This window comes from Elaeis guineensis, chromosome 2, assembly GCF_000442705.2.
Source record: "Elaeis guineensis isolate ETL-2024a chromosome 2, EG11, whole genome shotgun sequence".
Lineage (NCBI taxonomy): Eukaryota > Viridiplantae > Streptophyta > Magnoliopsida > Arecales > Arecaceae > Elaeis > Elaeis guineensis.
The window spans coordinates 11,202,197-11,226,571 of record NC_025994.2 but is presented as its reverse complement, the minus strand read 5'-3'; the positions used below and the strand labels follow the sequence as shown (position 1 = coordinate 11,226,571).

Sequence of the window (24,375 nt, the reverse complement as noted above, 5' to 3'; positions counted from 1 at the left end):
AAGATTTATTTTTTCTAATGAATCTATTTTCATTACAAATATAATTTTTTTCAATGTGATGATTACCATCATAAAAAATTAATATTTCTAACAGACTTTCTTATTCATCATTTTTTTTTTGCCTGCAACATTTTTATCGATGTCTTTCAATGGACTTAAAATATATCAAGAAAAATTTTTCAATAATTTTTATTATTTTTTATAAAATATTCTGTTGTAAAAATTCATCCCTCGAAATGCATGAACCTTGGGTGTAGCATTCCTACAAAGCCCAAAAAAATAGATTTTCTTTTTTATTTTTCCTTCCCCCTCCTTGAGATTTTGGTTGGTTCATGGCCTAAGAAAACATAAAGCTCATTTACCAAAAAGGTAACATTATGCACCTAATAAAAGAGTCCTTTACCGTACTGATGTATTTTAATTTTTTTTTTATCAATTTAATGTAAATTTTAACTTATTTATTAGAATAATGCAAAATAAAAAAATACCTTTTGGAATGGCATTTTCTACGAATAAAATGCCATTCCAAATGATGTTTATTTGGTCCAATCACCCAGCCTATGTGGAATCTTAAAAAAAATTTGCATGAAAACGCCATTGTAAATGACATTTTTAAAAATATCATTTTGAATGGCACTTTTAAAAATACCATTCAAAATGACGTTTATGTGCTATATATATATATATATAAATACGCTGCTCCCCTTCTTCCCACATCGCCTCCTTCTTCTTTGACGACATCCCGCACTGCCTCATTCTTCTTTGAGGATGCTGATCCCTTCTAGTAAGCCACCGCACCCTCTCCCTCTCTTCCCCTCTCCCCCCCCCTCCACCCCTCTTTCTTCTCTCTCCCACTCTCCCTCTTCCCCTCTTCCTCCCCCACCCCCTCCCCCCCTGCCAGCCCTCTCTTCTCTCTCCCTCTGTCCGACAGACCAACTGCCTGATGCCCCCTCCTCCCCCCATCCGACACCCCTCCTGCCCCATGCCTTTCTTCCTCCTTCTCTCATTCTCTGCCTGCTGACTGCCCCCTCCCCCCCTCGTCGGCCCTCTCTTCTCTCTCCCTTTACCCAACCGATCGTCGGTCCAATGCCCCCTCCCCCTCCCATCCGACACCCCCTCCCCCTGCCCCTCTTCCTTTCCTCTCCCCCTCCCCCTCTTCCCCTCTTCCTCCCCTGGCCCCCTCCCACTAGCCCTCTCTTCTCTCACCCTCAGTCCGACTGGCCGATCGCTCGACATCCCCTCCTCCCCACATCTGACACCCTCTACCCCACGCCCCTCTTCCTCCTTCTCTTGCTCTCTGCTTGCCGCCTGCCCCATCCCCCCCCCGATCGATCCTCTCTTCTCTCTCTCTTTGCCTGACTGGCCACCCGTCTGACGCCCCTCCCCCCACCCCTCTTCCTTCTCTCTCCCCTCCCCCGGCCCTCCTATGAAGACTATTAGATATCCACAGATATGTTCACATGTATTCCTAATTATCATTATTTGAGATCTAAGCAGAAAGACAGGCCAAAGTCAACAAGGCTACGAAATGAGATAGATGATAGGCAAATAAGAAGCAAGAATCATTATGGCATTTGTAGAGAATAGGGTAATAATCATCATCGCTGTCCTAGATTACTTCCACACATATCAACTTCAAGCAGTAGAAGATATTAAAGGCAGCAGATATATTGCTCTATGTATTTTTAAAGTTATGTATTATTTTATGTATTTTTGATAGTTGAACTGTTGTATAATCTATGTCTAGAGTTATGTATTATTCTATCCATTATTCTATATATAATTGCAGAGTTATATTTCTCATGAAATAAATTAGTATCATATTTTTTATCCTTTAATATACTTGGGATGTATGTCATTATTTTGGAGTCATTAGTGTATTATAGCTTACAAGGGATGGCATCTGGACCCTCGAGACCGCAGTATACTTACATTGTAGGAGATCCATCGCTCACAGGGCATCTTAGATGGCAATGTAAGTATTCTATTCCTAATCTTACTATATATATTTTTGTAAAAAAAATCTTGTTTGAAAGATATACGTTATCTAATTATTCTATCTTATTACAGGAGTCTAGACACCTTCAATTATGATGAGTCGATGCTGACATATGGAGGATGAAGGATATCTCAAATAGAGTTATAGATTATTTATGATATCTGAGGTTTTATAGAGTGTATCGGATTGAGCGGATATAGATGGACGTTGGTCTTATTACTGCCTTACTTGAGAAATAGCGCCCAGAGATATACACATTTCATCTTTCATTCGGTAAGGTGACCATCATGTTACAGAATGTTAGTATCCTCACCAGACTATCGGTTGATGGTGAGGCAGTTAGAGGAGCTGATCCCACTCTTAGCATTCCAAAGTGGCAGGCTACGTGCTATCGACTACTAAGATTTCAGCCCGAGGCATAGTTCTTTGATCATTCACGATTGAGGATAGAATATTTGGATGATTATTAATAACATTTGCATATTAGAAATGATGCACCAGAGGAGATGGTGCAACAGTATGTCAGGGGCTACGTACTGCGATTACTAGGGAGTGCTTTTTTGCTTAATACTTCATCTAATAAGGTGAAGTTGATGTTGTTACCATTATTAGAAGATTTAGATTTCACTCGTAGGCTCAGTTGGGACAGTGCAGTACTAGCTTACCTGTATAGAGCTATGTATCAGGGTTTTACGACAGATCAGTCAGAGATCGATGGTTATCTTGTATATATTGCAGGTATGTGATATACAAATTTTAATTTTTTATATTCTATTATAGCTTTGATTGAACATATCATATATGATTTTTTTGGAATTGATAGATTTGGGCATGGGAGAGGATGGCGACTATCAGTCTATTGCGGAGATAATTGTTTGAGATGCCACTAGAGCAGCACGACCTCGATGTTCCATTCAGATTAGACGCACCTTGGGGATATACGTATACAAATATTAATTCTATTACTTGCAACTTACTGCTATTTTTAATCTGATGAAATTCAATTAATGTAAATATACTGTCAAACAGATAGAATATTACATTCAATGTTCACTATGTGTCGATAAAGGTGGCACGAGTTTGTAGATGTCTACTGGATACATTGACTGATACACATAAATGAATAATTTTAATTTATATACAAATATTATTTTATAATATTCATAGTCTATTGAAAAATATGCTTACTAATCTGACTTTATTTTTAACTCTATTAATTTTTGTGGGAGCCATACACAGATCAGATATTATCCATGTTACCACAGATTTGCTTAAATGGATATAATATATGGACTGCTAGGGTGCCGCTTATTTATTTTGATATGGTGGAGTGGCACCTTCCAGATCATGTGTTATGATAGTTTGATCGGATTTAGGATATCTCAGAGCAGTTTGATATCAGTCAGCGACTTCATCGTATTGATCGACGAAGGAGAGCTCATATTGACTAGCATATCAGACATACAGAGTATATCACTATTTGAAATACATGGCGAGATCATATAGTTTATGGTGATGACATATTGGAAGATCATTCATATATCGAGGACTATATGGCTTGATTTTTTAGAATTACAGTATCGATCATCGAGCAGCCTCGACATGCAATTTCAGGATACGAGGGTGAGAGTTCTACTATGCACATATTGATAAGGCCTTAAAAATTATGTCTTATGTTAATCTCATATTGAATTTCAATTCATTAAGTTTTCATTTTACTTCTCATCATTAATACAAAATATTTTATATAATTACATTATATCTTTGTTTTATGATCTATAATGCATTGCTATTTTTTTTTTGTTATGTAGACTGATAGTTTGTCGAGTCTTATATTGGATACTCATCGTGCTCTATCTACGACTGATGAGGACGAGCAGATCCGGATACTGCGAGAGATGGAGAGATCATATTTAGAAATATTGATGGCGATTGAAATATCCTATGCATCATATATGAGATATACACCATCACCACATGTTTCAAATATGCCATCACCATGTATTTGTAAATGTTATCGTCACATACTGCACATATGCCATCATTTTTTGATCCACAGATGCTAGGGCCTTCATCTTTCTATATGCCCCAGATGACAGCACCGGATCCAAGTTGGCATCATGAGTCTTCATCTGAGTGGTCTGATCTTTTTATTACAGGCCCATCATTAGATCCAGATGAGAGGGTTGAGGGAGTCACTCAGCTCATAGATGCTCTAGCAGCACCTGTTATTCCTGATATGCATGTTCAGGAGACATCCATTGATATAGGAGAGGGGTCATCACAGATGATATAGGAGCAGAAGCGATCGTTGAAGACCTTCATGAGAAAGTCCAAGTGGCGACGGGCACCACGACGTCCTTATGGGACTTAGTATTTTTTAGATTTGTAGTACAGTGAAAGTTTTTTATAAATTTTATATTTTTATTCTATCTTATATTATTAATTATTATTTTTATCAGAGTTTTAGATATTTTATTTGTTTAATTTCAAATATTAGGATGCTATATGGTTTGTCATGATCTTCAGATGTGTTTCAAAAAATTAGAAAAAAATATTACGTTAAAAGAGCTATCTAAATTAGTTTAAAAAATAATATTATGCATCAAAAAATATAAATAATAATAAAAAATATATCATGCATTCAAAAAATTTGGTTTAAAAAATATAAATAAAACATATCACACATCGAAGGTTAAGATGGAGGAAAGAAATAAAAAGAAATTATCTAAAAAATATCATTTGGAATGGTATTTTTAAAAATGCCATCTAGAATGGCATTTCCAACATTGCCATTCAGAATGGCGCTTGCAAAAGTGCCATTTGGAATGGTGTTTCTTGGCTTTTTTTTTTATGAGATTTCACGTAGATTGGGAGCACTACAGTGAAAATGGTAAAAGGCAACGTTATAAAAAATATTTTATGATGCTAATAAGCATCGGAAATAAGCTTTATGATGCTTCAAAAAATATCGCGAAAGCATCGCCTATGTAAGAGTGGAGACGAAAAGTGCCAATGCTTTTTAAAAGCATTGCAATATTTACTAATGATGCTTTAAAACATCGTAAAATTAAATTTTATCGATGCTTTTTAGCATCGTTAATGACAACGCGTCCTCCACTCTACCAAGATGCTTTTCGAAGCATCGGCAGTTAAGTCACTAACGACGCTTATAAGCGTCGTTAATCATCTATTAACGATGCTTATAGACGTCGTTAATTTTTTTAACAGAAAAAAATATACAGATTTTATATACAAAAAAAAGAATACATACATTCCTGTACAAAATTATATCAATTATTGAAACATAAACCTGTACAATCACCACCATTCACACCAAAAGCAAACTTCAATAGCAAATTTAACCAAACCAAAAGATATTATTTTATATAAATAAAAATAAAATACTAATCATCCATTACAATCAAGAGTTCAACATAACTAAAAGCATACAAAAAATATAAGACTACAATAAAAATAAAATGATGTCAATATGCAGGCGGATGGTCGTCACTGTCTCCACGTGACGTGCCGCCGTCTCGATGGATGCCTGATGTGCCAGGAGCCTACAAGAAACATATGAAAAGCTTGATTTGCATATCTATAAATAAAAATATATAGATCATTAAATTAATATAAAAATATATATTTAATAATATATGTTTATCTGAGATGGGTCATACATCTCTAATAAAGATGTAAGCCGATCAATCTGACCCCTCATGGCCTGCATCTCGGCATGACTCAATCGCATCTCCTCCATCTCAGCGGCACGACTCTGTCTAATCTCCTGTATCTCTGCCTCGAGTCTACGGACGCGTGAATCCTGAGCATCTACTGTAGCATGCTGCTTATATCTACTAACCTCAGATAACTGAGTGGGGGTGACTCCTACTTCATAACCCCTCACTCGACCGTGGTTCTCTGGTCCCATCAACTCTGTGAACACCTCGACCTTGATACGGCTCTGCTGCATAGATGCTGCGGACTCGTCGTCACGCTCTATAATGAGAGATGTAGCCCTCTCCTGTATTTATTTTGAAAATAAGAGTTATACATTAATAGCTAATAAAATTAAATTAAAATCATTGCAAAAAATAGAATATTAATAATGCCATACTTATAAATTTCTCGACTCATCTCGAACAAAAGTATCATCCTGATGAGTATGAGTCATCTGATAAAACTCCACTTTATCGAGTTCCCTCCCATGCTCATCCACCTACACAAATAATTTTAATTTTAAGCAAACAGTTATAATAATTTAAAAAAATATATGAGTATCATGATACAGACATAGTCCACGATACATAATGATATTATTTATATAAATATTTTAACATAAAAATTAGAAGTTAATTATGAAAGTTTAAAGAACATACAAACTCCTGTCGGAGTCGTGCATAACTCTTCGACCTTGATGTATGAGGAACAAACTGAGCTGCTCGTGCAGCTCTACCAATAGCAGAATAAATCTATAAAATAAAGTAAAGAACTTGTTATATGTATAATATATAATATATAATATAAATCAATATTTTTATAAAATATTTAAAAAAAAAAGATAATGAGCAGATAATATACCTGTGCCCTCTCGAAGAATCAATAATGAACCAACTCCATCCACTGATGAGGGGGTACATTAGGAGGACAATTCCTAGCAACCTCCTCCTCTGTCATACCCTGTCTTATATAGTCTCTTTTCAATTGTGCTCTATATTCTTTTCATTTGTGGTTGAGAGACTTCATTACAAAATCATGAGTGGATAAAGGGAGAACAAACTTACTCTATAAAAAAAAAGTTAAATGAAATAAATTATATAAGTGATTAACAATTAACATACAATATGAACATCAATTCATTACCTTTATAACTCGGAGGAGCTCAACTTTGTACGTTGGAAGTATGTCATTCTATTTTGCATAGCCCAACGGACATAGCTGAGGCCTCCGAGCAACAGTCCCCAAAAATGAAGTCAATAAGCAGGCAACTTTCTTAATTGGCTGACCTAGCTAATTGCACTCCACAATAATTCTCTCACCCTCACGCATCTGCCACATATCTCACACTATTGTGGGTCCACGTTTGGGGCGTACTCTCCCGGATCCGTCTGTAAAAAATATATAAAAGTAACGATATCATAAATATACATAAAATAAAAGAAAAATAAAATTACATGAAAGATAATATATACCATGCACGTGTATTTCATCATCTGGCTGATGAACAGGAGGATTGTGCTGTGCTGATGATGAAGAAGGATAGGGCTCGAAATACTGTGCAGCTGAACTAGCCTCAGGTTGCTGTGCTGAAGAAAATGTACCGGCCTCTGTCTGTGAAAATTAGAACTGCACACCAGCATATCGTCCCCTACGACGCATTATGTCACCTAGCATTTATATAAATAAAAGGTAGAATCAGTTAATATATGGAGTAAAATAATATAATAATTAATATAAATTATATACATCATAAATAATTATTATCAGTAACAATCAAGCAGTAGTGTTTCCTTCAAATTCTGTCATAACCAACATCGTCGTAGCATTTAAATCATCAGCTGACATAAAATTGTAGGGCATACATCGCTATTCTGTGTTTTTCTAAATTTCTTCCGTTCTCTAGTATGAAATTTAAAGCCATTAATTATGAAACCATTATATCTAGTCACAATCTTGTTAGGTCCTCGAGCAAGAGCTATTAGTTCATCTGAATTATTTCTCTCCATCATCTTTGATACCTAAAAAAAATGATATGAAGTACTGTTGAGTTATCTGATATTAAATATGTATCAAAAATTAATGTATCTCATAATTAAATATAAATCACACCTAATTCGAAAGCCACATAGAGAATAACTCGACCAACCATCGCTGTTCAATCTTTGCATTAGGACGAATGTTATGATTGGCTCGTCTCTGATAAATTAAAAATTCACTGCATAAAATATAACTATATCATTTAGAACATTATATCTAATATAAAATTTAAATCTCGATGTTATGCCTTAAATATACTAACCTACGATGGTCAGATATTATGTCACTATGAAGTAACACATAACGATGTGCTTGTGCTAAGGATTTTTGATCAAGTACAATACTTTCAGCTCTTCCCAAGAATTTTCCAGCAGTTGAGAACTTATACAGTACTGCATTCTCCACAAAGTCATTATGCCGTTGAGGTCGACTAAAAATAGTTTCTACACCTTGAAAATATCTTGAATAAAATGTCAAACATTCATCAGCAATATATCCTTCAACAATCGAGCCCTTGGGATAGGTTCTATTTCGCACATAATCTTTAAGATGCACAAGATACCTTCAAGAATTAAATATTTACTAAAATATCAGTATGCTGTTGTTTCTAATAAAATTATCAAAATATTTAAGGTTTGCAATAATACCTCTCAATAGGATACATCCATCTATAATGTACCGGTCCACTAACTTTAACTTCTGAAGCTAGGTGAATGAGCAGATGTACCATAACAGTGAAAAATTCAGAAAAAAAAATCTTTTTCATCTGGCAAAGTGTAGTTGCAATATCGAACTCTAATTGATCAAGTTTCCGAGGATCAATAACTTTTGAACATAATGCCTTAAAGAATGACGATAATCGAAGTATAATTGCAACAACTTGTTTTGACAATGACGATCTTAAAGCTATTGGAAAGATATCTTGCATCAATATGTGACCATCATGACTTTTAAGATTTGAAAGTTTTCGATCCTTTAGATGCACACATCATAAAATATTTGATGTATATCCATCAGGTACCTTGATATTTTTCAAAACTCCCAAAAAATTATTCTTTTCTCGAGCAGACATTGTGTAACATGCAGGAGGCACATAAATTCTATCATTAGCAAGCATTTTAGGATGAAGCTCCTGTTGGATATCTATTTCTTTTAAATCAAGATGCGCCTTCATGTTATCTTTGCTCTTTACATCAAGGTTTAAAAATGTTCCAAGTAAATTATCACAAACATTCTTCTCTATATGCATGACATCAAGATTGTGCCGAATAAGATTATGTTTCTAATAAGGTAAGTCAAAAAAGATACTTCATTTTTTCCATAAATATTTATTGGGCTGTTGTGTAGATGCTATCTGTGTGTCTTCCTCATTTTCATCCTCGAAATAATTATCTGGATCTTGAAACACCTCTGCATCTATAGTACTGATACTGACTTCCTCTGGTAACCCTTCGTGCATTGAGCTTTCAACATCATCCCTTCCTCTTTTTTTAGAGGACTTTGAGTGCTTACCATAGCTGTAATTGATGCCATCCATTTGTCTATGAACATCAGATCCAGAAGGTGGAATAGGAGCACATCCCAATTCTATAGTACCATCAAACAAATCTTTCTGAAATCGAAACGGATGATTTGCTTCCAACCATCGACGATGTCTCATGTAACAAAATTTACCTCTATGTTTTAACCAAATTGAATGTGTTGAATCTCCACAACAAGGACATGCGACCCATCCCTTTGTACTCCAGCTAGATAAATTGGCATATGCTAAAAAATCATTAATAGTCCATAACAAAGCTGCCCATAGTTTAAATGTTTGGCCGTTGGAAGCATCAAATGCATCAATACCCTCCCACAACTATTTCAATTCCTCTATTAAAGACTGTAGGAAAATATCAATATCATTGTCTGGACCCTTATCTCCTGGAATAACCATTGACAAGATAAGTGATGATTGTTTCATGTACATCTACAGTGGCAAATTGTAAGGTATCAAAATGACTGACCAAGTGCTGTAGGTAGAACTTAGGATCCGAAATGGATTGAAGCCATCAGAAGCTAAGCCAAACCTAATACTGCGAACATCAGAGGCAAAATCAGGATGTCTATCATCAAATGCTTTTCATTGAAGACTATCTGCTGGATATCTCAACATTCCATCCTTTGTACGTCCTTCATCATGCCATCTCATTGATGAAGCTATTTTTAATGATGCATAAATCTTTTTCAATTTAGGTATAAGAGGAAAGTAACGCAATACCTTCGTCGGTTTCTTTTTACTTTACGTTGCATCCAATTCATTCAGTACATCATCTCGATCTTCTTTTTGTATTATCCATCTTGAAGATCCACATACATTGCATGGCTCTTGATTAGCATTTTCACCCCGATATAATATACAATCTTTCAGACAACTATGAATCTTTTCATATCCAAGATCCAATTCCTTTACTACTTTCTTGGCTTCATAATATGATGGTGGTAAATGAGTGCTTTCTGAAAATGCATCCTTTAATAACTTGAGCAGCATGGTAAAACTCTTTCCAGACCATCCATTTATTTTAAATAGAATAAATGTATAAAAAAAAAATCTTAAAAAATTTTGTACAATCCGGATATAATTCTTCATCTGCATCTTTCATTAAGGTGTGATAACGAGCTATCTCATCATTAGATGTATGTATAGGCTCCTCAACATGCATACGTTCCATATGCGTACATCCATCAAATATCCCAACTGTTTCTTGTATACTACTGGATTCTCCTAAATTTTGAACACCAAGTCCAAAAGCATCCGTGATCAAACCCCTTATATCATCATCTCTTGCAGAATTGTCTTGTAGGCTAGTGGATCCAAAATGAGTCAGGGGTTGGTTACATGATGATGGCAATATAGATTCTCCATGAAAAATTCAGTCGGTATAACCTCTTAAAAAACTATTCCATACCAAATGTTCTTCAACAATTTGTGGATCTAAAGAAGAACTATTTACACATTTCTGACATGGACATAAAATCTTTCCATTCCAACTACTTTTCTCCATACCAAATTTAATGAAGTCATGAACTCCATCTAAATATTCTTTACTATTCTTTGGTTTATTTATCCAATTTTTGTCCATTGTAGGATAAAAATGACCGAACTTGTAATTTATCTAAAAATAAAAAAAATTATACAATCTATATTAATGCAATGAGTAAAAAATATCAGTCATTTCATAAAATCTAAAAAAATAGCAGCTATTGTAGTTCATTATATAACTTGAAGACTCAAAAATATATCTAGATATGATATAGTGCATATCATATCATTATATAACTTGAACACTCAAAAATCAATGGACGGGGATATTTTCATTATACAAAATGAAAAAACCGACCTACAGGCATTAAATATGTATTAGACAGCGATGACTACATGAACTAATTGGACAAGACGATGTGCTCCACGTCGGATTTTCTACACTGCTCGTGGTGCGCAAAAAATTTCTTTATAGCAGTTTGCTTTAATCCTCCCAGTATCTCAAACCTCCCAAACCCTCACAAAGGCAAAATTATATCCCAAGTCCCTTGTTCACCAACTAAGAGACTTTATCAATACACTAGCTGCCAGCTTGAATTCATTTAATCCTCAAGATATCTATGATGCAAGACATTAAGCACCTTCATTCAAAGTTGCTGAAACCATTTTAAAGCTGCATGTGGACAGGAAACCAGATGACTACACAAGCCCTCAGACAGGCCAGTGCTATGCTTCTACATTTGTCCACTCGACGAAATTGGTGCCACAGAGCTTTCAAAGATATGCCGCCCTCATCATTTTTCTCGACACAAAATTATTTTACCCTGAAAGACACTACCATGCCCCATAAATCTGGAGCTTTTATGTTGTTTTCTAAAAACTAAACGCATGCACAATTGTCCTTGAAGCAAAAGAAACATCAAAAAAGGGGCAACTTTAGGAGGCAGACTTGCAATCAATTTATGTTTGGCCTATAATATGCTGTTGGCTAATTCTCTAGTAATTTTAGCTTTTGAGGACGACTAGTTAATTGCTATGATGGTATCAAAGCTCAGGTCACCAAAGATCATGAATTAAAACACCTTCTATACCGATTTTTTATGTAGTTAACCTGGTGTGTTTGTTATCTTGCTCTTTTGAAACTCCATATGCATGATCCCAACCACACATGAGAGAGATGTTATGCCAGACATATATCATTAACTCATTCCCTGATAGCTTAAACATTATTTAACAACTTTTGATATGATCAAACACAACAGTTTTATCCCTTCTCACATGAACAATATCAGTATACATGGGATGTTTTCTTCAAATAATTGTAACTTTGACAAGAGACTAGTTACGAGAGATGGGAGTCCTCTTATCGCCAGAATGTGTTGATGGTTGGGAAAACCTTCAGGTTATGGTTATTATCAACCTGCAGTCTCAAAATTTATTGGTTATGGTTGCTGGGATTTATTTCCTCTACCAAAAAAGGAAAGCAATAAATTATGTACCATCAGCTCATCAGAAATGGAGAATCATGTAGATAAATTTTAGAAGAACAAGATGATGGACTCACGTAAAAGATGGGGACGAATGCGGTCGGCGTGGACGGCATGGATGCGGCAGCAAAGGGGAGCGACGGACGGCGGTGCGGCATGGACGGCAGGTGCGGCACCGGCGGTGGAGAATTGGCGGAGATGGGGGTCGAGAGGGGATAGGGCTCGGGAAACAGGAGGAATGGGTGGGAGGGGGCGGCGGCAGATAGATTAGGGCATGGAAGAATGGGGGTATTAAGCGAACCTAACGACGTTTTTTAGTATCGTTAAATAATGATGCAAAAAAGTATTGGCATTTTCTTTATTTAACGACGCTTTTAGCAAAAGCGTCGGTGTTGACAATGCTGAAATTTTACGACACTTTTAAGCGTCGTTGAAAACACGACGCTTTTTAAAAGCATCGGCAGGTCAGCGCAACCTGCCGACGCCTCCAAAAAGCGTCGGTAAAAAATGGTGGTTAATTCTCTCTTTTACTGTAGTGGAGGGTTGGTGATTTGATCAAAGAATCGTTATTTGGAATGATATTTTTTCAAAAAAAAATATTTTAAATAGTATTTTTTAATTTTTATATTATTTTGATAAATAAATTGAAATCTACATTAAATAGGTAAAAATATTTTTAAAAAATATCAGTATGGTAAAAGACTTCTTGGAGGTGTTGTTTGCATACGACCTAGGTGGGACCATGGCGTAACCTGCTTCGACAAATTTCTCCAACTACTGCTTCTTTAACTCCGGTTAGAAGAACCAAAAATGCCACCAAAAGAGAGGAAAAGTGTTAGAAGGGATCCAGGGTCAGCCTCTTGAAAAGGACAGGACAGTGGATTCAGCAAGAATACATAATACCTACCACTACTATGTGCTTCACGTGGTTAATGCCAGTGATCCGATTTAAGACCAAAAATGAGATTAATGTTTCATATAAGGCGTGACTCTCTAGCATCCCTCTATGTTGAACTATGTTATTTATTCAATTCTTCATAATATCTATGGTATATAGAGGAACCAGAAAGAAATTAATTTATAGGAACCTGCCCTTGCATTGCTTATTGCAAGGATCCCAATAGCTCTCACTAATAGCTTCTGTGAAGACATAATTTACAATTATTAAAGCTGCTTTTAGATTTTTTTTTTTTCAAATTATTCGTAACAATGTTAAACTTATATACATGCATGACAATATGCATGTAATACATATAGAGACATATATTCATACGCTCATCAAATTCATTACATGAATGCCAAGTCAAAGTATTAAACAAGTCATTCAGCCATGACTCCATTATTCATGTTACCCTGACAAATAATTTCCATTCACATCATTATCCATACCGAGAATAAGGAGTCTTTCTCCATGACAAAATGTTGATCAGGTTTTGGAAATTGTAATCTTTCTCTTTAAAAGAGATCATGGATCTCAATCTCAATAAGAGTATGGCTTGCATAAACAGCACGCATACCATAACAACTCCAATGGGCTTGAAAACCACCATCATTGCATGGAAAGATCTATAAGTTTGCAAAGAAGGCTTTCTAAAAGCACAAATAAATAGTGTCAACCCATCTACGAACGTAATTCCATGCAAAAAAATTACAGTCGTTTATTTTCTTTGCAGGAACTTGATGTGCCAGAAAAAAGGCTTCTGTGACCATTTCACTAGCTTCTGGGCCCCAAGTATGATATATTATATATGGTTCAGTTTTTTTGATAATAATTCTAAATTCCATGACAATGTGTGAAGCCGACACACGTTCTTGACATTTGAACTTGTTATGAAACCACGAGATAAGAAAATAATGTGCAAATTCATCTAGCTTCTAATATGGAGCTGAAGATATTCCTTTTAGGAAATGTATGTAAAGCATGTATTGCATGCATGTATTATTATTCATGAGAACAAGTACATATTCCGATCCTTGATCTCATGGATGTTAAAGGTCTTCTAGTGCTGGTGGGCACTTGGGTCGCACTAATGGCAGTTTGCTTTGCATATTTCTTGTGTTCCATAGCAATTAGGATATCCGGAATTCAATAGACAGCAGTAGCAGACGTGGTCATCTCCGAAAAAAAGTGGGATACATTGTGTAGATCCTGCTTCACTCCCCTCGTCCATCCTTTCTACGACCTGACCTGTTCAAAAGACATTGATCATTAAAAACTATGTGGGCCTGTTTCAAGAGTCTGATGGACAACATCTAAAGTTGGCTTAATTTAAAATTAACAATCAAATATTACGATTCAAAGATTTAAAACTAGTCAAGAAATATAAGTTGCAATAAAAGAATCTCACTTTTCTTTAACCAAAGAAGTACTTATTGTGTTTTTAATGGTTGAACAGTTGCTAAGGTGGTGTTTTCTTTCTTAGTATTGTAGTGTTGCCTATCGTCATTTTCATTTAAAAGAGATAGATAGATAGTCAGAGACAGCAAAGAGGCCTAGAAGGATGAAAAAAATCAAAGCCAAGCGCTCAGTCTCTATGGTCAAGGGGTTCAAGAGAATTGAAGAAAATAATCACAAGGTTGGCTGTTCCTATCAAGCAAGAAACAATTGCAAGACCTTTCATAGCTGTCCAAGGTGTGAATTAGTAAAGATATTTTCTTTAGTTGAGCAAGTCTTTAAAGATTTGGTGAGAAAACCTTCTACGGTGCAAATCAGTAAATACTCCCTTTCTTTAAAAATGTTGTTAGCCTATCAAGCAATGAATTTTTAATGATGAATTCCTGTTATATATTAAGTAAGAAATTTTGATGATGTATTTCTATTATATATTAAGCAATAAATTTTAATGATGATTAAGTACATTAATACCAGTATCATTAATATTAGTGTCTATATGATCTAACATATAAATTGAAAAGTTATCCCATAAATATGATTAAAATATTATATTCATAAAAATAATAAAATATATTTTTATTTTTTAATAATTAAAAAAATTAAATCTATTGATCGATTCATAATCGCTGACATTCCTCCACCACTTCACCTGGCAGCACGAATAAAAGGGTCCCGTCACGCTGGGCCATAGAACGGTAGCAGGGTATCATTTCGCAACAGGCTCCGAGGCACGGTATAACCTCTAATTTACTCCCCTCGTTCATTATTTCTTTGACTTGACCTGTCCAAAAGACATTAAAAACTGGCTTGTTTTCAAGAGTCTGACTGAAAGCATCGAAAGCGGGCCATAATTTAAACTTAACGATCAAACATTACAATTCAAAGATTTGAAACTTGTCCAAACATATAAGCTGCATTAAAAAGGGAAAAAAAATAAAAGATTAAGAACCTAAAATAAAATAACAAATAAAAAAATAATAATAATAAAACATGACTATTTTTTTTACCAAAAAAATATTTTAATTTTTTTTTTGAAAGACATGATTGTTGAAATTTTTTTTTTTAACAAAAAGAAAAAAATTATCATGGTCCACCAATACAAGTTGGTGCATTTTAAATCTACTACAATGGATACTTTTGCCACAAGTTCTTGATCGGACTGCAACTCGATATCAAAACAAAGAATAACATCAGTTTGGAAAGCAAGAATTTTAATCATCATCTGCCAACAAATCATTTGGAAAAGTGTGTCTAATTGAGAATCCTTCAATAATCAAATCAATCAAGAATCAAGAATAAAGAAAGAAAAAAAATAATAGAATGAGGGGTGACTTATTTGGAGAGTTTCCCTCTTTTTTTCTTTTATAAAGAGGGCCGATAGCTATTTTTGAAAAATGACAAATAGTCATTGCATAATTATATATGTAAGTTAACATATAGTATTTATTTTATTATGCCAATGATTCCATCATCATCCAACATTAATCCTAGGTATATCACAATCTAGTGATTATATCATCTATACTAATTTGCATCCATGTTAAGAATTTTTTTATCTTACAGAGTTGCCTAGTTTTTTTCAAAAAAAAAAAAAAAAAAGAGGAGAGTGGCAGTTAATAAAGATATTGGATACACTGATCGAGGGCAACCAGATCTAGAAGAATGAAGTAGAACTTGGTATATGTGAATAAGTTGCCTAGTTGAATTGCTGATGATACGAGACCTTTTGTAATACACAAAAAACGGCCTAAAGACTACCTTTTCCTATCAAATTAAAGACCGCCATTTATGACCATTCAATGTTGTATATATTTTTTTTATTTTTTTATTATTATAATTATTATTATTGTTAATAATAATAAGAAGAAGAAGAAGAAACAAAACGGACAATGAAACCAGTCCCCTCTCCGAAATTTATAAAAAATAGAAATAAAACAAAACAGAGAAAACAACTCAAGTCAGACGGTCAAATCATCCGTGCTTTAAATAGCTCCTTTTATTTTAATGCTGGGAACGTAGGATATGGAATATTAGTTCTTATTTTTATCTCTCCAAATACAAGTATAAAACAAGCAATTTGAGAAATAGTCCACCTTCTATCCAAAAAAAAAATCCATCATGGATCAAAATATGACATTGAAAATAATTTCATCATAAACAGAAATATAATATTTAAATTTATTATCATAGGCTGAAGTATGGATTTTTTGATTTGTCACCACAAATTAAAGTACAAATATTCTAATTTGCCATCGTGGATGAGATGTAGATATTTTGGTTTGCTATCATGGATCGAAGTAGATTATTATGGATTGCCATCCTGAACTGAAGCATAATTTATGATTTGTCATCACAGACTGAAGTATGATCGTGATTAGTCTAAAATCCTAAAGATAATTATTAATTGATCTAGATCATGTTAATAAGGTATAGATGATGAGATAAGAGATCATAATTAAGTAATCTATCACACCTTGAATCCAACATCCAAGTCGGCCATACGACATGACCACATGAATTCTAGAGGAACATCCTAGAGATCATGTAAGATCTTAAAATTCGATGCAACCTCAATATCCATAAATAATAATGATCTATTTTTATAACAATTAGCAAAATTTGCATAATGACAAATTCAATTCCTTCAATCATCTAATCAGATATCATGAAGCTCAATCTATTCATCCGTTTACCTGTGAATCTAAATTATAGCCAATCATGGGCATCCTACAACTTTAAGAAGAAAAAAAATAGAGGAGTTTGTGAGCTTTATAGTGCAGTAAAAATCCCAACATACTCATATTAATATAATAATAATTTAAAAATAATATATGAACAGTATCAAAGAAAAATATAAGCTATAAAATCTCATATTAAGTATTCAATATAACTCAATATCAATATATACAAAATATACATCATTTACTATCAAATATCCATCTTTCCAAAACTGATATACCATATATATATCATCAAGTAAAATTTTTTTTACTTAATTGTACTTTTTTATCTTATTATCCATATCTCATTAATATGATCTGGATCAATCAATAATTATCTTTAGGATTTCGAACTAATTATGATCATGCTTCAGCCCGTAACTGTTAAACCATAAATCATACTTTAGCTTGTGATAGCAATCAATAATAACCACGCTTCAATACATGGTGGCAAATTAATATATCTGCACTTCAGTTTGAGAAGACAAATCAGAATATTCATGCTTCAGTCCATGATGGTAAACCAAAATATCTGTACGTCAATCTGCAATAGCAGACCAAACTATCAGCACTTCAGCCCATGGTGGCAAACTCAAGTACCATATTTCTATCTGTGGCTAGACTATTCTCAATATCATATTACTGTCTATGGTGAACTATTCTCACTATCACATTTCTACCCATAACGAGATTATTCTTAGTTTAACATTGCTAGTCCAAACATCCTTTTTTTGATTATTTATTAAATCTCATATATACTAGAAAAATACTATAAACATTATATTCTTCCAAAATTTTTAGTAGCCGATATCACAATCCAAACTATTAGAAAAACCATCAATGTTTGATACGGATACATGATACAAAAAATATAAATAATTATACTAGCAATCATATATCCATCAAAATCAATCATGAGAAATCAAATTAAACCATGCAATGCATAAGTAAACAAATATACATGTGCTGAGCCTCATGTAGTACTTCCCTAGGATTTGGAAGGTCTTCTTGAGATCCAACATAAGCTACTCCACATGGCAGCTCTTTACCAACATGTCGTCCACATAGACTTCTACATTGCGGTTGATTTGATCTTTAAAAATTTTGTTGATGAGGCACTAGTAGGTAGCACCTATTTTTCAAGTCTAAGGGCATGACTCTATAGCAGTATAGTCCCTAGTCGATGATAAAGGAAGTCTTCTCTTCATCCTCTGATGCCCTCCGGATTTGGTTATATTCGGAGAAGGCATCGATGAAGCTAAGCATCCTGTATCATGTCGTAGCATCTACTAGCTAGTCTATTCTAGACAAAGAAAAACTATCTTTTGGACAAGCTTTATTTAAATCAGTAAAATCGACACATATCCACCATTTGTGATTTGCCTTCTTGATGAGGACCATATTCATCAATCAATTAGGGTAATCCACCTCCTGAATGAAACCGACTGTCAGGAGCTTGTTCACCTCCTACTTGATTGCTTGTTGGCACTCGAGGGTGAAGCTCCACTTTTTTTGCCACACCGATTGATGCAGTTAAAAGGTAGACATGCAGATGATGCACCATGATTTTCGGATTGACCTCCAGTATGTAGTTGGTTGACCAGGTGAAGACTCCACATTAGTTCGTAGAAAATCTAGGAGCTTGATTTGGGAGGCTTCATCCTGATGCAATCCAATCTGCACAGTCCTATTTTGGTCCAACTTGTGCAAGGGGATCAAGATGAGTTGTTCTGCTGGTTCTTTGTGCTGTCGCCTTCCTCCGTCACTGGTGTCGAATCCTTTGATTGGCAATGCTTCTTGAGGCTTCTTGCCTCTGAGAGAGATGATGTATTAGTGTCTGGCTAGGGCTTGATCACCTTGAAGCTCACCCACACCTTAGGCAATAGGGAACTTAAGCAGCAAGTGGTAGGTTGAGACAATAGCTCAAAAGGCATTCGATCGGACTTTTCGAGGATAGTATTATAAGCCAAGGCAACTTTTATGATTAGAAAGTCAAGTAAGATCATGGCTTACCTCAGGGCCTGTGCTGCTATTATGGGCAAGGCCATGACACCCGAAGATAGAATCTTCTGAAAAGCCAACCAAAGGAGAGTTGAGCTTTCGGAGTCAGTTAGCAGGTAAATTCATCTTGCAAAAGATCTTATAAAATAAGATGTCAGTAGAACTTTCATTATCTAGTAGAATTATTTTTATATCATAATTTATGATGGTTATGGAAATAACTACAGCATCATCATGAAGGGTTTGGATGCCTTCAGCATCAACATCTAAGAACGAGAGTGTCGTTCAACCTTTGCTGCTTCGGTGCAGGGGTTCTAGCTTAGGCTACATGGGCATAGGCCTTTCTTATGCATAATCTCTCGCCTCCAAGTATGGATTTGTTAGTGATGGTTTTAGATAACTCTAACGAGGGGTCTGCCTTCAACCAAAGGCTCAGACATAGATTGGGGCTCACGATGTGAGGGCTTAGTATCCTTCTGATAGTTGATGAAGTTCTGTAGGGTAGCTTCATCGGATTAGCACCTCTATTTTCCTCTTGAGCTGATAATAGTCTTCAGAATCATGGTCATAATTTTTATGCAAGTGGTAATACTTCAATATTTCGCATTTAGACTAAGTCCGCTCGCTCATTTTTTTATGTCATCGGAGGATGTCCTATTTCTTTATCTCCATCAAAATCTACCTCTGAGATGTGTTCAGAGGCATGAAGTCCTCAAATCATTGAGGGCTCCAAGAGTGATGGGGTAGCTTCCTGTCAGGCTCCTGCTTCTTTAGCTAGGGAGCCATGTGATTCTCCCTAGCCCTCTTTTGGCCTGTTTTCTCTCTTCGCTTCACCAACCCCTCCTCACTGGTGATATACTTATCGGCTCAGATGAGGAATTCGGAGAAGTCTCGAGAAAACTTCTTCAAGAGGGAGAAATAGAAATCGCTTGCCTTCAGGCCCTTCTTGAGGGCCGACATCGCAATCGAGTGGTCCAGATCACAGACTTCTAGCATGAGTTGCTTTTTCTGTTGGATTCTCACTATAACAAAAAAGAATTTTTATGATAAATTTATTTACGATGGACAGAATTTTTATCACAAATAAGACTATTTATGATGAAAATAATTTTTTATCACTAATAATAAAATATTTACAATAATTTTATTTTTTCATCGTAAATAAATTATATTAGCAATGAAAAAAAATTATCATAAATATAAATTATTTATGATGATTATTTTTATCATAAATAATAAAATATTTATTTTAATTTTAAATTTTTAAATATTAATGATGAAAAGATTTTTATCGTAAATAATATAAGTGTTTGCGATGAAAACTAACTTTCCATCACAAATATTCATTATTTATGACCAAAAATTTTCATCACTAATATTTGAAGAAAAATAAAAAATTTAAAAAATTTAAAAAATATAAATTATCTGTGACTAAAATTTTTCATCGTAAATAACAAGTATTGTTGATGAAAATTAATTATCCATCATAAATAACTACTAATTTATGATGAATATTTTTTATCATTAATATTTAAAAAAAATTTAAAAATTTAAAAATTATAGATTATTTGTGATGTAAAAGTTATGTCGTAAATACTAGAGTATTCACGATGAAAATAAATTTTCTATCACAAATATAAATTATTGATGACAAAAATCTTCATCGTTAATATTTAAAAAAAAATTAAAAAATTAAAAAATTTTAAAATTATAGATTATTTATGATAAAAATATTACATCATAAATAATCTAATATTTATGATAGAATATTGATTTTTGTCGCAAAATATGTGATGATTTATGATGAATATGTTTCATCGTTAATACATAAAAAAATAAAAAATTTTAAAAATTCAAAAACTATAGACTATTAGAGATGAAAATTTTGTTATCATAAATAATTACATATTTATGATGAATATCAACTTTTTATTGCCAATACTGCAATTTTTACGATGAAAACTTTTTGTTGCTAATATTTAAAAAAAATTTAAAAATTTTAAAAAAATAAATTAGTTATGATAAAAATATTATGTCATAAATAATCGATATTTGCGATACAAATTTGCTTTTCATCGCAAATACTCATCTATTTACGATGAAAATTTTCATCGCTAATAATTTAAAAAATAAAAAAATTTAAATATTTAAAAATTTTGCATTATTAGTGATGAAAAAATTTTTTCCATCATAAATAATCAATTATTTGAGATAAAAATATTTTTAACGTCAATATTTCTTAAAAAAAATTAAAAAATATAAAAATTATTTATGATAATACTTTTCATCTTTAAGTTTCTTTGAATCTATCTCATTACTCAATTTTGCATACGTTGTTGGTTCTATAGATTGACCAGAGGTCATAAAGTACAAAGATCTTGTACCTACCCAAAAACATAGAAAGGAGATAATACTGGATCTTTATATGTTAAAACATGATCCACAAAAAGGTTATCCAAAGATTCTTGAATATATACCAAACTAGTCCTCCTAAACTTTTTTAAATAAAAGCTCTTCTAAACTTTTTAGTAGTTGTATAAGTCATTTGCATGATGATATAATTAAGTTATGCATAATAGGTGTAATGTTTATCAAGTTCAAAATTTATAATATTGACTAATTATATCTAAATAGCAAGATATCTTTTATGATAAATTATATTAAAAAAAAATTGCTCCTTTCCTCCCTAGTAAGATTTTAGAATATGGGGTTTATCATTTTGTATATCATCCTCATGGAGTATGATGATATCTGATGTTGAGATATGGGGGCAGTGGAACTTGTCTCTTGTGATCTTCTACCATCCTAGAATATAAGCAACAAGAGAACTTTGAAGGTAGTGGAAGATTTATTGGTGACTTTTCTAGTATTAGCAAATTTTGTTAGCCTAGCGGAGTGTTGCAATGAATAAGATCGGATCAAGTCAGGATCACATTAGGGTAGGCTATAGGCATGGGTGCCTAGAAAAAGCAAATTGGAATATAGCTTAATTTATTGGATAAGTCAAAGATTCAAAATTTAACCTGATTGATTTATCGAATAGACTATATAACCTAAAATGCATAATCTACTTAATAAAAAAGTCTAATAGATTAGGGCCCATGATTAATTATGAATCTTGTTTGAATGAGTCACCTGACTATCTAAAATCTGTGGATTGTCGCATCTTTTCAATATTTCATACCTTACTCTATCTAGACCTACTTATCTCAAATATGTGGATTCTCAAATCTGTTTGATATGATTAATTATTTAACATGTTAGTTGAGTTGGTCCGCTTATGACATAATCTTATACCAAATCTAGACCTACTTATATCGAGTCGGGTTTGTATCCTTTGGGCCATGCTTCTAGGCCATTGCATTTATTTTGGGCTGGATGAACAACGTTGCAGTCCAATCCTCATTGGGTCCCGTCTCCATTCTTCGACCTCCCAACCCCTGCTTTTCTCCTCTCTTGGCCGGGTTCTACACCTGTTGGCTTTTAATGAACGGTGGTGTTCTCAATTTCTAAAAGTAATATTGAAGCCTTAAAGCCCATCAAGTTGCTGAAAAAAAATTTTAGAATATATATATATATAGTAAAATAATATCTATTCAAAATTTTTTGTAAAAAATAATTAATGACAAAAATTATTTTTTATTACTAATAAGATAATTAATGATGAAATATTTCATTTTCGTTGTAAATTTTTTGAAAAATTGGGGCAATTTTTTTTATCAAAAATTATTAGCGACGAAAATTATTTTTCATCGCTAATAACCTAATTAATGATGCAATATTTTTCATCGTAAATATTTTTTTTTTATGAGAAAACTTTTTTAGCAAAAAAATGGAGATTTTTTTTACAAAAATTATTAACGACAAAAATTATTTTCCATCATTAATAGTGTTATTAACGATGAAATATTTTGTTTCATCACAAATAATTTTTTTGATGTAAAATTTTTTTAGCGAAGATTTTTTTTGAATTATTAGCGATAAAAATTGATTATTAATGATAAAAATTTTTATCGCTAATAGTTTACATCCCATCACATCCCATTGCGTGAAACCAATCTTCTTCCCCTCCCCCCCCCATTTCGCACAAAATCAATTTTCCCCCCTCCCCCTCTTTGCTCTCCCCCCTCTCCCCGCCACCACATCTCGCCGCCACGTCTACCACCGTTCACGTCTGTCCGTTGTCCGTTGCCATCCATGGTCCTATCCATCGTTGGAGGTAAGGATTTCTTTTTCTTTTTTTTTTTGATATTTTCTTGGGCCACCAGGGGGCCGGCGCACTATAAGAAAATGACCTTTTTGCGATGATATTTTTTGTGACGAAAATCTTTTTATCATAAATAAAATTATTTATGATGTCATATAATTTTTATCGATAAAAAAAATATTTACGATAATTTCATTATTTAATCACCAATAAAGAATATTAGCGACAAAAAATAGAGTTTCATCATAAATAAATATTTATTTCTAATAATTTTTTTATCATAAATAATAAAATATTATTTAAATTTTAAATATCTAAATATTAATGATAAAAATATTTTTATCATAAATAATTCAATTTTTTATGATGAAAAATATTTTCCCATCATAAATAACTTTTATTTATGACTAAAAATTTTCATCACTAATATTTGAAGAAAAATAAAAAATTTAAAATAGTAAATATTATAGATTATTTGTGACATAACTTTTTATCATAAATAATTTAATTATTTATGATGAAAATACTATTTGTGTCACAAATAAGCCTTATTAACGATGAAACTTTTCATCATTAATATTTAAAAAGTTAAAGAATTTAAAATTTTAAAAATTAAAGATTATTTATAATGAAATGAAATATGTCATAGATAACATAAATATTTATGATAAAAAATAATTTTTTCATCGCTAAACATTGATCATTTATGATAAAAATTTTTGTCGCTAATATGTGAAAAATAAAAAAATTTAAAAATTTAAAAGGTAAGATATTTGTGACTAAT

The 24,375-nt window shown here is 33.2% G+C and overlaps 1 protein-coding gene across 1 annotated transcript; it reads right to left on the bottom strand.

Moving 5' to 3' along the window:
* Positions 1-6,913: 6,913 nt before the first annotated feature.
* On the bottom strand, positions 6,914-8,525 carry LOC140855212 (uncharacterized). The gene is made up of 4 exons (XM_073251088.1): positions 8,407-8,525; positions 8,022-8,321; positions 7,840-7,937; positions 6,914-6,999 (listed from the first exon to the last, which is right to left on the bottom strand). Exons 1-4 carry the CDS (start codon positions 8,523-8,525, stop codon positions 6,914-6,916), a joined length of 603 nt encoding a protein of 200 aa, XP_073107189.1.
* Positions 8,526-24,375: the final 15,850 nt, after the last annotated feature.

Excerpts from the sequence above, each read along its gene's own strand:
- LOC140855212 (XM_073251088.1), bottom strand. The coding sequence starts at position 8,525 with ATGAAAAAGATTTTTTTTTCTGAATTTTTCACTGTTATGGTACATCTG. Across the intron at positions 7,938-8,021 it reads ATAATATCTGACCATCGTAG|TGAATTTTTAATTTATCAGA; the intron begins GTTAGTATATTT and ends TATTTTATGCAG. Across the intron at positions 7,000-7,839 it reads GTTATTCTCTATGTGGCTTT|TTAAGAAAGTTGCCTGCTTA; the intron begins CGAATTAGGTGT and ends TAGGTCAGCCAA.